The sequence below is a fragment of the Neovison vison genome, chromosome 6 (assembly GCF_020171115.1).
Source record: "Neovison vison isolate M4711 chromosome 6, ASM_NN_V1, whole genome shotgun sequence".
Taxonomy (NCBI): Eukaryota; Metazoa; Chordata; class Mammalia; order Carnivora; family Mustelidae; genus Neogale; species Neogale vison.
In genome coordinates, this window is record NC_058096.1 from 133,292,562 (window position 1) to 133,307,901 (window position 15,340).

General features: G+C 39.4%; 1 protein-coding gene across 1 annotated transcript in view; it reads right to left on the reverse strand.

Moving 5' to 3' along the window:
* The window catches only part of LOC122910132 (collagen alpha-4(VI) chain-like), a 113,058-nt gene extending 98,579 nt beyond the window's left edge, over positions 1-14,479 (reverse strand). The window contains exons 1-3 of the mRNA XM_044254832.1: positions 14,345-14,479; positions 3,746-3,834; positions 522-1,124 (exon numbers count right to left, since the gene is read on the reverse strand). Of these exons, the coding sequence (XP_044110767.1) occupies positions 522-1,124; positions 3,746-3,821 (679 nt within the window). The 5' untranslated portion in view covers positions 3,822-3,834; positions 14,345-14,479. The remainder of the gene's footprint in view (positions 1-521; positions 1,125-3,745; positions 3,835-14,344) is intronic.
* Positions 14,480-15,340: the final 861 nt, after the last annotated feature.

The window sequence follows — 15,340 nt, forward strand, 5'->3', positions numbered from 1 at the left end:
TAATCCAGGAAGAATATCATTCTAAGAACAAATATTCTTTCTCCAAAAACAACTTCCATTACATCTGCTTAGAAAACCAGCATATGGCCCACAGGATTTATTTAAAAAGTTGCTAAGTCTCGGGATGCCTGAGTGGTTCAGTGGGTTAAGCCTCTGCCTTCAGCTCAGGTCATGATCTCAGGGTCCTGGGATCGAGTCCCACATTGGGATCTTTGCCGGGGGGGGGGGGGGGGGGGGGGGCTGCTTACCCTCTCTCTCTCTGCCGACCTCTCTGCCTACTTAGGATCTTTCTGTCAAATAAATAAATAAAAATCTTTAAGAAAAAAAAAAGTTGCTAAGTCTCTGGTTAATGATTGGAGAGGAGCTTTGAGTACAGATAGTTTAGTGAGATTGTAATATTAAAATTCAACATACACACATATGGAAAATAAGGATAGTGGGAGAGATGAAGAAGAGATAACGCTTTGAGTCCTGTGACTTCTAGATCAGAAACAAGAAGGGGAAATTGAAATTCTCTGTACCTGGAAAGCCGTCATCAGCAGGTGGAGCTGCCTTTGCCAAAGTATTGCACAGCTGTTGCCGCAGCTTCTGAGCATGACTGCCCAGATCAGAGAATTTGGGAACAAAAGAAGAGAACTTCTCCTCCGGACTGCTCGCAATCTCCTTGAGCTCCGCCAAAACTGCATCTTTGACACCAACGGTAAAAATATGGACGCCGGCCCTCTTCAGGGCCTCGGCGGCTTCCCGCACACGGTCCTCAGTGGGGCTGCTGCTGATCACCATGGCCACCTGAGGCACATCCTGGGTTGCCCGACTCCCTGCTGTTGTCTGGAAGTGCTCATCTAGAAGGACCTGCAGGGCCAGGCCCAACCTGTGGCCCCCAGGCCTAAATTGAAAGCTCTGAATTTGTTTCAACACATCGCTTTTGCGGGGGTAAGAGGAAAGTAGGAATTCGGAGTGGAGCTGGTCGCCGTACTGAGCCAGCCCCACGCGGACGGACTCTTTGCTGACATTGAAGCTGTTTACCATGATGTACAAGAAGTTCCGCACGCTGCGGGTATGTTGGGGGTTGATGTTGGCGTCCACTAGAAACACGACATCTCCCACGGAGGCCTCCCTGCAGACTGGAGAAGAGAGTCAGTTCAAGATAAAACAGCACAAAATTGACAGCTACCAGCTGTGACTCTCTCTCTCCCCACTTGTTGCCTTCACAGCCCACAGATCCGCCTGCACAGCTCTTTGACAATAGCTAATATGCACAGCCTAAGCGTATCGTCATCTTCCTTTGTCTCCTCATGGCCACCATCTACCCTTGTTCACCAGCCCCTCTGTTTCATTCCAACAGATATCTGATCCCTTCAGTGAGATCCCTGACTATGGCCCTCCACCCATCCCTTAAATTTAATAAAAGAAAATACTTTTGACCAGTAGAGGATGTGTTGTTGCCCCACCTAGATCTTTGCTGGCTGGCACACCTGTGCCCCAGCTGCTACCATTGCTACGGTTAACTGCTCCCCTCTGACACTTTGTCTAGAGACCTGTCCGTGGCTGTAGTGAGCAGAGCAACCACATCTGGAGACACCTGGAAATTTATACCACCTTGGTGGCCAATGGTCGATCATATGGTGTCACAAGTACCTGGCCCCCTTGCCTTGACTGAAAAAACTCCAGTGTCATTATGTTCCAGCATCTTCCATGGCTCAGGCCAAGGCTGGATATCTGCTGAGTTTCTTTCTCTCTCTTTCTTTCTTTTTTTTTTTTTTTTTGATAAATTCTCATAGAATCGTGTTCATTTTTCCCATTTTTTAATGTAACATTCATCAATGTGCTTATTCAACTAATAGCAATCTCCCCAACTAGACAGTGGGCTTTGTGCAGACAGACACCCTATCTTTTGTTTGTTTGTCCATCACTCAGGTATCTAACATAGTTACCCAAAAAAATTTTCAAGGAAGGAAATGTTTGGAAAAGAAGGGAGGAGAGAGGGAGGGACAAAGGGAGAAGATATCTCTTATAAGAATGGAAATATTGAACATTAATGAAACCAAATAAGGGAATCAGAAAATTTTAGAGCTAGAAAGAACCCTATGAGATTATAGAATACAATACCATAGCCACTAAGTACATGTGGTGATTGAGCACTTGGAATATAGCTAGCATTATTAAAAATAAATTTAAATTTTTACTGAATTTTAATCTAATTTAAATAGTCACATATGGCTAATGGCCACCGTATTGAAAAATGTAAGTATAGGGGTCCCTGGGTGGCTCGGTCCATTAAGCATCTGCCTTTAGCTCAGATCGTGATCCCAGAGTCCTGGGATCGAGTTCAACCTACATTGGGCTCCCTGCTCAGTAGGTAGTCTGCTTCTCCCTCTCCAACCCCCTCTCGACTCCCCTCCCTGCTTGTGCTCTCTCACTCTCTCTCTAATAAATAAATAACTTATTTTTAAAAAATGAAAAATGCAAGTGTAGAAGAATGAATCCAGTTTGTCCATCTCACAGATAAGGACAACAAGACCTAGAAAGGCATAAATCGGTTAGAACAGACCAGTTAAAAACCAGGTCTCCTGACATCCAGGACTGCCATAAAGAAGATTAAATTAAAAGTCTATATTATAGAAAGGCAAAGACCCTATAAGAGTTTAGGCAGAGAAGGGCTGACAAAGAGTGGTGTGCTCCAGGGACACTAAATCACTTTAAGTTTCCAGAGTCCCACTTCTCAGAGGTTTGCCTAATCTTGGTCATAAAGCCAAGTGGAATCATGATTATTGAAAAGGCAGATGGACCTTTAAGCGTTATTTCCCTTTGGCTCTCCAGAATGCAATGCTGTGTAGGAGTGACTGAGTGTTTTGTCCCCTTTACATCTCTTTCAGAGGAGATAAACACAGACATAAGAGTGTTGCCCTGATCTTTCCATCAGGAGAAAACTCTGTCCAATCAGGAGAGTGAGAGAGCACAGTTGTGGAACGGTTTTCCAGGCAAATAAGTACGGGTTCCAGACGTACACCTGGAGAGATGTATTGCATTTTTATACATTGTTCCTTTTCTTAACCCCTCTACCAGCCCTTTGTCATTTTAGAAGGTATTTGAAACATGAAGAGACAGACTGTCACAGTTTCTGTTCCCAATAGTGGGGAGTCAGAACTGAAGGGAAAATTTAGAGAGCTTCATGTGTTGTTGGTTTTTTCCCCCAACAAATAACAGTCTATATAATTATATATAAATATTTAAACCTCAATATTGTCTCAGTTGGGCTTCAGGCTACTCAAACAATCTTTCTTCCTGAGACTTTCATCGTGAAAAGTCACAACAATCTGTTAAAATGACTGCAAAATCATTACAAAGGTGTCACTGGCATTTAGTGAAGCGATCCATCTTGTGACGACAATTACGTCTCAGAACAGCTCTGCCAAAGGAGACAAAGCAAAATGCAGAGTCAAGAGAATAGGTCTGTGTTTACAAAAGCATTTGAGAGCCTGGTAATGCATTCAGAAGTATAGCATTTTTTAATAGCTTTTTTTTTTTTTTGTCATTTGAGACTTAGCTTTGAAAAAAAAAAAATCATGTGCCCACTGCTCCCTAAAAGCTTCTAGATTCTAAGCTCTCCTAAAAAGAAGCATTTCCCTTCCATTGATTATAAAGCTTCTATGTGACTAAAAGCTTCTAGTGACTATTAAGACAGTCACTACCATAGGTCCCCGGGAAGGTCATCATTTTTAGCTTAGAGAATCCAATGCATTACCAATTCTCTGTGACTTGATGAAGCCAAAACTAGCTGCAAGAAAGATGAACTCCCAAAATGCCTTCCAAGTCTCCATTCTGGATATGGACCTAGGGAGGGAAAAAAAAAAAGAAAAAAAAACCTCATAATTAAAATTCTATCTTCATATGTTTAAAATGAGTGCATCATGTCATATGTTAATTATATCTCCAAAAGTTGAATTTAAAAAAAAAAATATATATATATATATATATATATATATAAACATGTCTTTCCCCAGACTAATGGAAACTTGATTTAAAAAATAAATAAATAAAGGGCTTGTTTCTACAGTGTTTCAATTATGCAAGGAAGATGATCTTGCTGACCCAGCTCAGGAGGAGTTTTGTAAGCACCTGGCATGACTACCTCAGACTTCACTGTTTAAAGTTGTCCAGATATGACCTGAAAAGTCTGAAACATATGGGGCATGGATAGAATTTCTGTCTCACACACTGACTTCATTCAGTGGAACATAAACATTTCTGGATGATTTTGTTTGTATTTGTATACAAGCATTGGACGACCTTATAAATATTTGTGGCATGCAGAAATATTCAAATATCTTGGGAGCACATTGGCCTGATAAAATCAGGATAGCCTGGAAATATTTTACATGTTCCCAGAAGAAGCTGAATGTCAAAGTTGAATTCATTTCTGAAGGCCTCCGTGAAAATTATCCAGTCCCAATTCCATTTCTGTTTTTTTTACTCTAAAGAAGTCCACGTGTTTAAAAATAAGAAATTCGTGTTGAATGAGGTTTCAAATGGAATAGGGAACACCTTCTCTTTATATTCTTAGCCAGCCATCCTCGGCATCCTCAGGGAGCTGAAAGTAAGGATTCTTAACAGACTGTCTGAGTTTGAATCCCAGACCCATACTTAGTAGTTGATCTCAGGAAAGTTGCTTCACTGCCCTGTGCCTCAGTTTCCCCATTTATAAAATTAGAACCAGAATGGCATCTACCTCAGAGCCTTGCCATCAGGATTAAGTGAGCTTATTACTGTAAAACGCTTCACCTATGCCCGGTACATAGAAATCACTCCTTAAGTGCTTGTTAAATAAGTCTCCTTGGCTACTATGAAGTAAAGAAGTATTGCCTCTAACTTGAAACTCAGAATCTGCAGAAGTAGAGGAACAGTAATACTCTGCATTGTGCACTCATAAGGAGGTTATTTTTTGTGTGTTTTAATTTATATTTTTTACTTAATTCGTTTAATTTTCACTCAGTTGATTGCTATTTTTTAAGTTACTATGCTGGTATCTCCTCACCTCAAACCTGGGAAAGGCCAACAGAACAGACCTTACTCTGCTCCTCTTGTTGATGGAAATGAAGAAATGGGGCCCCAGCAAGGCTAAGTAGCAAACCACAGCTACATGGCCGATGGACTGCCAGGCTTTGTTTCATGTAACCCTGCCCTAGGTACAGCGCATGACAGGAATTCTAAACCCTCAATGAAAATCCCCAAGTCCAGACTGTCACTCCACTCTCCAGAGCCCAACTCATGTAACATGAAGACCTGTGAACAATTTACCATGGGGTAAAAACGCGAACTCAAGCCCTAAGTTCCTGTATCCACCAATTTGTCTTCAGAGAGCACAGTTTTATCTACAAAACGCTGTGTGGGGTGCTCCAGAGAATGGAACTACAAACCTTGCTTTTATGTTTAGAAAACTGAACAATCTATTTGGAGGGAGAAACTTTACATACTGGAAACACTAAGAAATTCAGGAAACTTTAAACGCATACTTTAAATGTATCAAAGAGTTTAGGCAAGTATCTCCTTGTGTCTACATCACTTTGCAGTCTCGGACCCTTTAAGGGGAAAGTTGTGTGGAAATCGTAGCATGGTGTCTAGAAATCCCAGCTATCCAACAATTGAGGCCCTCTTTCCAGAACGCCTAAGTGGAGCCATCCTGTTTCCCTAAGGAAACATTCCTACTGTGCATGCTTAATTTACTACTTACAAATGACTCAAGGATATGGGATAACCACATCTATTTTTACCACTTTATGGTAACAGAAAATCCTGGGAGAAGCCCTGACCTCAAAAGAGGCCCAGAGGCCTTAACTCTGTGTCAGTTTGACCATTTGCTTTGTGGACTTGAGCTAGCCAGTTCCCCTTCTGAGGTTTATGTGATGACTCTGAAGGGCTTGGTACTGATTTGGGACATCTACTACATTGCCCACTATATTGCAAACGCTCCAGAGGGTGTTGGTCCAATAATTTTCCAATAATAGATGTGATACAATTGGATTTCTCGGTTCCTCAGAGAAACACCAACTTCCCACTAATGCCTCCTCATGGAGGCTTATAGGTAATTTGAGGGAAAATACCTTAAGACTGTAAATATCCTATTCCCTAATAAACTTTTATCTATTGGCAAGTAAACAAATGTATGATCACAAAGAATAGAGTTCGAGAGTAAAGAGCTTGAAAATTTGAAAGGGCCAAGAAGAATGATCCAAAACAAATTCAGATGTTATTTTATGATTATTATTATTATTGTTCTAATAAAATACTATACCACAACTTTTTAACTCTTAGATTAATAAAGTTGGATAAAATAGAAAACCTTCAACTAGGGAATCTACATCTTCATATTTGATTGTATCCTAATTATTAGTATTAATGCAGCTAATGACAAGAAATGAAAATATTTTTAGTTAGTTATAAATAAAGTACCAGAGCTGTTTATGAAAATCCAGTGGGGAAGTCGGAAGTTTATAAACATTTTACAGCTGCGCATATGTATATTTACATTAATGAAGAGAAAAGTTCTATAGATTAAGAACTTAATACCTATATTGTATATACAATTTCATTAGGATGTTTATATCTAGTTTAAGTTTCTGAAGGGGTTTTGCATTTGAACATACAGAGTTCATTGTGGAGGGAAAAAAAATTGAGCCATTAAGTGAAGTGCCATTAGGTAGGGCTAGCATAGAATACTGATTCTTTCTGGAATTAATTCTAATGGGTGTGGAGTAGAATGACACTTCCCTCAAAGTATGCTGAGAGAAGTCAAACAGTTAAATAGTCGACTAGGACCATCTATCTTCTAAGACTGATTCATTCAGCTACAAAAAATTACAAGCAAAAAAATTGGCAAGCAACCACCATAGTAATAACTGATTGAGGGAATAATCATCAAATGAAGCTACCATTGGGTAGACACATGTTGGGGAAAAGGTTTTAACACAGTCTCAAAGTATCTCCTAACACATTACTTGTAAGTTACAGAGGGCAAAAATGTACCTTTACAACTGAAAAACATGGTAGACATGATGTAACCAACAATGGTAGGCTATACCAATATCACATACTTCCTGATGTGATGCATGGGAAAACTACATCACTTTTATGGTAGTCCTCCTCCAATCCCATGACTTATGTCTAATAGTGAGGAAACAATCATACAAAACAAAACTTGGAGACAATCTAAAAAACACCTGACCTGTGGCTCCTCAAAAATATTAGTGTCATGAAAAAAACGAAGAAAACCTAAGGAACCAACTGAGGTTAAAACAGTCTAAGGAGAAGTGGCAGTTAAAGACAATGAACAATCTTGGATTGGGAAAAAAAAATGCCTGTAAAGGACATAAAGGGTGACAACAGGTAAAAATTTAATATGGACTGAATGTTACATAATAATTATGTATCAATGTTACATTTCCTGAGTTTGATCATTGTGTTGTAGTTATGAAAGAGAAAGTCCTTGTTCTTAAGAAATATACATAATATGAGGCAGAGGGTCTTAAGGTCACCCACTTACTCTCAAAGATTCAGCAGAATTATAATAATTCATAGAGAGAGAGAGGAAAAAATATTGTAGTACTTTGCAACTTTTTTATTGAGTGTTTACTGTTTACCAAATAATATATCAGGCACTAGAAATAATATTAAAGAAATAGTTCTTCTCTTGAGAAGACTTGGAACTCTAGTGGAGAAAAAGAGATGGATACTCTGTAATATTGTGACATGAACAAAATAATATAGAAAATTGTACAAGGTGCTAAGAAACACTTGGGTGAACATCTCCCTTCATTTGGTGAAGACTTCACACAGCAGATGATGCTGGAGTTGAGATTTAAGGGAGGAATAGAAATTTTAAAGTGATCAAGTGGGGAAAGGGCATTCCAGGTATGGAATAGAACATGCAAGGTCTCAGAAGAGATATTGGACAACCCCAGATAGAGCTCATCCAAGGCCTTGGGAGCTAAGGTTTTGGAGTGCAAGGAAACTGGGTAAGCCTTCTTGGAGCTCACACAGCTGTGTGCTGCATAAGCTCTGAGGGCATACATCTCATGGAGTCTTTGGTTTTCTGAAATGTGTGAACTCAGAAGGTGGGATAGAAGAGGGAACTGGGTAGAGTTTCTCAGTCTTCAACCATAAGCCACTTTCACTTTATTTAATTAAACCAGCTGTGCTTTATACACTAGTCTCCTTCGAGTTTCCTGTTCTCCCTCTATTAACCCCTCAAAAATAAAATGAAAAGATGCCATCTCTAATGTTCTATGCCAGTGGTTCTTAGATTGAGCATTGTATCAGAATCATCCAGAGGACCTTTTAAAACCCAGCTTCCTGGACCCCATCTTCGGAGTTTCTGATTTAATAGGTTTCTGTGGTAAGAACTTGCATATTGAGTGGATCCAAGACACCACACTTTGATAACTACTCTACTCTGCATTTAGCATGCAGTGGTTACCAACCAGACAGATGTCTGCTGCACTTACTTTCAACAGCATCTTGAGCTCCACATGGAGAAAAGCCAAGTGTCTATTACCCGTTAAGTGGGGAAAGGGAAGAGGCGATCAATTAAAAATGTTTTCCCTATACGTACCTGACTGAGAGGTAAGCAGAAGCTTCAAAACATTTAGATGAAAGACCCAATGCAAATGTGCAAAATTAACAACACAATTTTTCAATTTATTTTTTAATTATACTCTATTCCCTGAAATAATAAAAAACACTGTTCTTTCTCTCTCTTTTTTTTTCTAAAATTTTTCTGGTCATTTAAATAGGATTATTTTAAGCACTGTATTATTTGGCTTTCTTACAAGACGGCCTTGGAGTGTATTACATCTGGGCCACAGGAAGCTCCAGAAGGCAAACAGTTGGGGGACATGAACAGATTCTTCTATACACATCACATTAGAATCCACATGGCATGTTTAACAGTTAAGAAAAATGAAGGTTAGCCTTAACCTATTGCATAAACATTAGCATTTGCTTTCTGTGCCCATTCACAATTCCTATGACTGCTTGGATTTACATAAACTTTGTTGTAACATATTTGAGGGAGGCTGTGTCAAACATTTCAATGAAAATTAATGTGTCATGGGGCTCAGAAAAAAAATAACAAGATGCAGAATCCCGGAGCATTCCTCCAGGGAAGGATAAGGATTGCAATGGCAGAATTCAGCAGGGCAGTGTGCAAAGCAGGAAATGGGTGCTCACAGCCATGACACGCCCATCAGCTGTGGTCGTGTCAAAACTAGCGCACAACTTGTGAGGTGTTGAAAATTTTAGAACCAAATAGAATCTCAGCTCTCGGGTAGTTTTTAAATTTCGTAGTCCCTTTTCATATACTGATTCACCTAGTTTCCCACTGTGTCTGACTCATAGGTCATCTCTCTTTGCCATACGGTATTAACATTGCTTAATCATTTATCTGCCTTACTGGGCTGTGAACACACAGAGGGAGGAGCCACAATCCGAGAAATCTTTGCAGTGCTGGATTCTTTGTTGAAACTAATAAATCTTTCCCTTTTGTGATCATTATATAAATGTTTGAACTGCTGAGTGATTTAATCCAAGGGAAAAAGAAGACTCAAACGCTTTCAAGTTATGTGTAGCTTAGAAACTCTATCACCCTGGCATTTCATGAGCTTGGTTCTGGCAGAAATGGGAATAACTACCCTATCTTTCTCAAGTGTTTCATTCAGGAAGAATGCCTGCAATCCACTAAATAGATCAGGCCCCTCTAAACACCCGGAGCAGGTCAGGACACTCTGCCACTCCCTACTTTCTATCACCAGGAAAAATAGAAGGAGCAGGTCATGGTAGTAAACAAGGGTACAGTGGCCCTCTTCAATTGTCTAGGGCTTCATACACCCAATCCCTTATTTCTTTGATGTCCTTTAAGAAATTTGCTCCAGAATCTGGAAGGAAAGTGTAGTGTGGAGCAATAAAAATTACATGGATCTTGACTTCGAATTTTCTGGTTCAAGAGTCAACCCTACCACATTCTTGTTATTTGGCATCTTGGAAGTCTCTTGAACTCACTAAAGAACAGCTCTGTCAGCATAAAATAGAGGTAATGATACTGTGCCATCACTGTTTGGAAGGGTTATTGTGAAGATAGCACAAGCTAATGCAGTAGGAAAGACTTTGTAGAAAGCTATGAGACTTGAGAGGTTACCATTACTTTCGTCAAGCAAATAATCTACAAAACACAATTCCAAAAACTGAATCCTTTCTCACTGATAGAACCAAGCCTCAGAATTTTTTTATTCTAAGAGGAAAGAATGGATTGCTTGAATCAAAGAACTGTGGCTACATTTCTGCTTCATTATGTCTAGGAAATAATCACACTATGATGAAAGCATATAGGAACGGACCTGCTACAGCAGACAGAAAATTCCCTAAATTGGAGAAGTCGGACACCAGGTGTGACAGCAAGCTGATGGTCACCTGGATGAGATAAGCTCTTGGAAATCTTATGTTAGGAAATCTTAGCTATGTTCTTTGGGTTGAATCTTTCATTTTTGTCTCCAGGGCCTCAGCTTAAAAATAACAAATGCTATTGAACCGTTCTTTGTATCTTTTTTGCATATCTTAAATAGTGTATAATAAAATTTTTAGAGACAAACTGAAAAACTACCCACTAAATTCAGCAACACAAACCTATCGCCTCTGGGAAGGGTAATGATATTTCTTTACAGATTGCAAGAAGTGTTGACCACACTACACATCTTTCTGGAGCTTACAGAATTATAAGTCAGTGTGTTTTGCCAAGTCCACTGAGACTTGGATGATTCAGAGTATGTTTTATTCCTTCCCTCTGCCTAGAAGGTGGCATACTACTCCTTGGCCCCAGTACACATGTGCTCATGCGCACACACACACACACACACCTGCAGGTTCCATTCACCGTTCAAAACTCAATTTATATGTCACCTTCCCAACCCAAGCCTGATGGCAAGTCACTCCCTGAAACATGTACATTTATTTCAGTGGATAACTGGGATTTATTAAAACTGTGTCTTTACCATTAATATATGCTCAGCACCTAGAATAGTTCCCTTTGCTCTCCTTTGTTCTTTCTCCCTCCTTTCCTTCCTCTTCCCTCCATCTGTTCGTTTCTCTCAGTTCCTGGCAACTACAACCTTGACCAAAAACCATGGAGTTATCATTAACTCCTCTCTCACACACACCCTACATCCAGCCTGCGAGGAAAGCATGCTGGATTAGCATTTAAAGCTGTTTACACAGAAACTGATCCTCTCATCATTTCTCCTGCAACCAGGCTGGTTCAAGCCACCATCATCTCTCTTGCTTGGTTACTAAAACAACCTCCATGGCTCTCCCTGCTTCTAACCTTTTTCTCTGAAGCCTATTCTCAACATATATCCAGCAAAATCCTCTTAAAACTAAAGTCACCTCGGGGCGCCTGGGTGGCTCAGTGGGTTAAGCCACTGCCTTCGGCTCAGGTCATGATCTCAGGGTCCTGGGATCGAGTCCCGCATCGGGCTCTCTGCTCAGCAGGGAGCCTGCTTCCTCCTCTCTCTCTCTGCCTGCCTCTCTGCCTACTTGTGATCTGTCTCTGTCAAATAAATAAATAAAATCTTAAAAAAAAAAAAAAAACTAAAGTCACCTCTGCTGCAAGCCTTCCAATGGCTCCCTATTTCATTCAGAGAAAAAACAAAATAGGCTACAAGGTCCTATGTAATCTGACTCCCAGTTTTCTCTAACTCACCTCTCAACCTTGCACATTAGACCCTGATTGTTTTGGTCTACTGGCTGTCCTTCAAATAAGACAGTTACACTCCCTGTTAAGGGTCTTTGTACTTACTGTTTCCTCCATCTGAAATGCTCTTCCCCATGTAACACCATATACCCACATATAAACCTATATATCCACACACATCTACACATATCTACAGATAACTACATATATCCACAAATACCCGTATATATCCTATATGACCATCTATGTCTACATATATCCCCATATATCCACATATGTCCCCATATACCTACACACATCCTCATATGGTCCCGTATATCATATATATACCCATATATCTGCATGGCTGATTCCCTTGTCATCTCAGTAAGTTCCACCGTAGCCATTCTACTTAAAATTGCTACTCATCCTTGTACTCCCAGCACACAACCCCATTTATCCCCCTCTGCTTTCCCTCTTTTCTTCTTTTATCACCTTCTTACATGCTATGTATTATTCATCATGGTTTTTATGAATTACCTGTTGCCATGCCCCACCTTTAACTAGAATAGAAGCACTATAAAGAATTTTGTTTTCCATGATGTATCCCCAGTGCCTGACATGTAGCTCAGAAAAAATATGTTGCATAAATTCATTTTTTCAGAAAAAAAAAAATTCAGGTCCTTAAGACAGAATGTTCTACAGAAAGACTCAGAGGCATTCTAGGGAAGATCGGTGCCCCCTAGGCCATTATTTTTTGGCAAGTGGAAGACTCAAAGCCAATTGGGCTCACTTTTATATTTTAATTATAATTTTACTTTTAATTCATTTGAATTAAAAAATATAATCAGAACAAACATCATAAAACTAAACATTTGGCAAGTTTGTAGAATAAGTAAAACCAGATCACAGGCACAGTTTTAGAAGAGACTTGGTTTAGGATCCCTGGGAAATCTGAAAGGGAGCCAGTCTATGACTGTATGCATGCCCCAGAAGGCAGGGGGAAAGTTCCGCCAGAGGTGAATCTTTGAAAACTCACAGCCACAGAAGTTCACTTATATGGTGAGTTGCTCAAACCTAAGACACAAGATTAGGTTGGAATGTTGGGGCAAAACACTTTCTTTTACAATCTTTTTAAAGGACTCATGGTGTTTTTATTTCAGGCCAAAATATCAGGTAGATAGCATCCATTATTTTCACTTCCTAGTGACTCTCTAATACACTATAGGTGCTATTTTGGCAAAAATGTAGACGAGGCTTCATTACTCTCGGTCAGTGATGGAATAAATGCATCCATAGACCTCTCAAATCCCATTCCTATGAGTCAGAATCTACCAGACAGAATATATGTGATGACAGACTACTTTCAAAGGCCTGCGGCATACACACACTCAGGGCTGAAATAAAAAGGACCCTTCTACATTTGTAAGTCCCTGGGCCAATTTCTTAGTTTTTGAAGATCAATATAAAAGAGAACAAAAAGATGCTAGATTGTTCTCCTGTAGTCCCATGGAATAATTCTCAGTCAATATTTGGTCCTTTCACCCCACAGAAGTCATCCTTAATAGCTGTCACCATCCCTATCTTTGTCCAGTGAATTTAAATGTATAAGTATCAACCCAAATCATCAAAAAATTGCCCGCAAAATCTGAATCTGGTCAATTTTACATTAATTTTTCCTGAGGTACTTTATAATCATTTTCTTGAACTCTAGTAAATGTTATGCATGCTGATGTATTTAGGCAATTTGCTGATGTTTATAATTTACTTTAAAATGCATTTAAAAATAAGAAGGATTAACAGATGCCTAGAGGGATGGAGATGTGAAAACGAACAACTATATTAAAATGTTCACGGTGAATCTCAGTGGTGGGTACATGTATTCCCTGTGAATTCTGTGACTTTTGTTCTATGTTTGAAATTTTTCATTAAAATTTTAGATAATCATCTAAATTATTTCTTAAAATTGTGTATGGTAGTCAAATTTAATTTGACTAATTCTATGAATCCTGGCAAACTAGACAGGAGAAAACTCTATTTCTAACTCAAAATTGCCTCTAGGATTGTTCCGAGAGAGTCATTTTTACCTGAGTTTTATAATTCTACTAAAGCTTTATTTAGTCCCTGAGTCTTTAGTGTTTTCTTTCTTCTTTTGGCCTTACAATTCTAACACTAATCTCCATGTTTAAATTCTCCCAAAGATTCGCATCAGTGAAATAATTCATGACACATGTGAATCCCCATAAATTGGTTTCCCCTTTCCACACAGATGGTAAATTCTAGGCCCAATCTTCAAATCTTTCACATCTTCCTACTCCACAAAAGTTCAGAGTTACAGATCTCCTTTCGTCATACTTTGAATCTTAAAGGTTACCCTTCTTCTGTATATCTAACAGAGATACTCTTTGGGGTTTTTCCTCCACATCTTCATCCCCATCTCATTTTCTCTCCATCTCTTTGCTATGCGAGGTCTCTCTGTATCACCTTCTTTTCTGTTGGTCTGTCTATGTGTCCCTGTCTCTCTGTGTCTGGAAGTGAAAGAGAAGCAGGGCATTTGCAAAAATACATGAAAACAAAATAGGGTTCCCACCTACCAAACTCTCCCTGGGAAAAGGCATTTCCTCCTACCTGGCAAAACCTTTCGGAATTGTTCTTTTAATTCGTCCTTCTGGTCTTCATCCCTTAAGAAGCTGTTTGAGCCCTGGGAATTCCCTAGAGTACAGGAAGGCTCAAGAGTACAGTGACACATCAGCTTTTCCAGTATTTAATCCTCTCCTGGGGGAAAGGAAGGGGGGGTGAGGGAAGGAGCAAAATCGGTGTTTATGGTGACTGACGCATTGTTTTTTTCTCATGCGTGTTTTATTGCCATTAAATATAAAGGGTCCTTCTGTAAACACTGGTCTCAAAAATGCATACAAAAACTTACCAGGAAGAGCATTCTCAAAAAATAGCAGCAATAATAATAAAATAATAGAAATAAAACTAGCTTTTTTCAAATTTAATTAAAAATTCCTAGAATAAAAATTTATCCTAATTATCCTTATTTCAATGATTTAGTCTCCACCTAATGTCTCTGGACTATGAGCCTCCTGAAAGCAAGAACTTTCAGTTCTTGAGTATAATTCATCTTTGGGTTACTCATGTTCCCTGGATATCCCCCAGCCAAGGGTCTTATACATACTTACTTATACATACTTATACATACAAATCATTTTAACACAGATCTCAAAATAGTAGGCATGAGGGTTGGATGAATTAGTGGATGGATGGGTGGATAAATTCATGAACTGGCCAACAACAAAAACTGTCTGCATGGACAACATTTACCAACTGTCTGTACTCATCTGGGATACTCTAAATCAGCCCAAACAGGTTACAGATCAGGATGGAGTCAAAGGAAATATATAAGTATTTATATGTATATATACGTGAGTTAAACTAAGCATTAAGCAGCTACGAGAAACTTAACAATGAAGGTCATTTCCTTCTCACATAGTTCAGTCCAAGGTGGGTATTCCAGGTCAGCAAGCTGCTCTCCTCCACACGGTCACTTGGAGACCCGGGCTAGTATTCAACATGTGGCATCTAGGGTTTCTGCAAGTACCACGATGGTAGCCAGTGGGA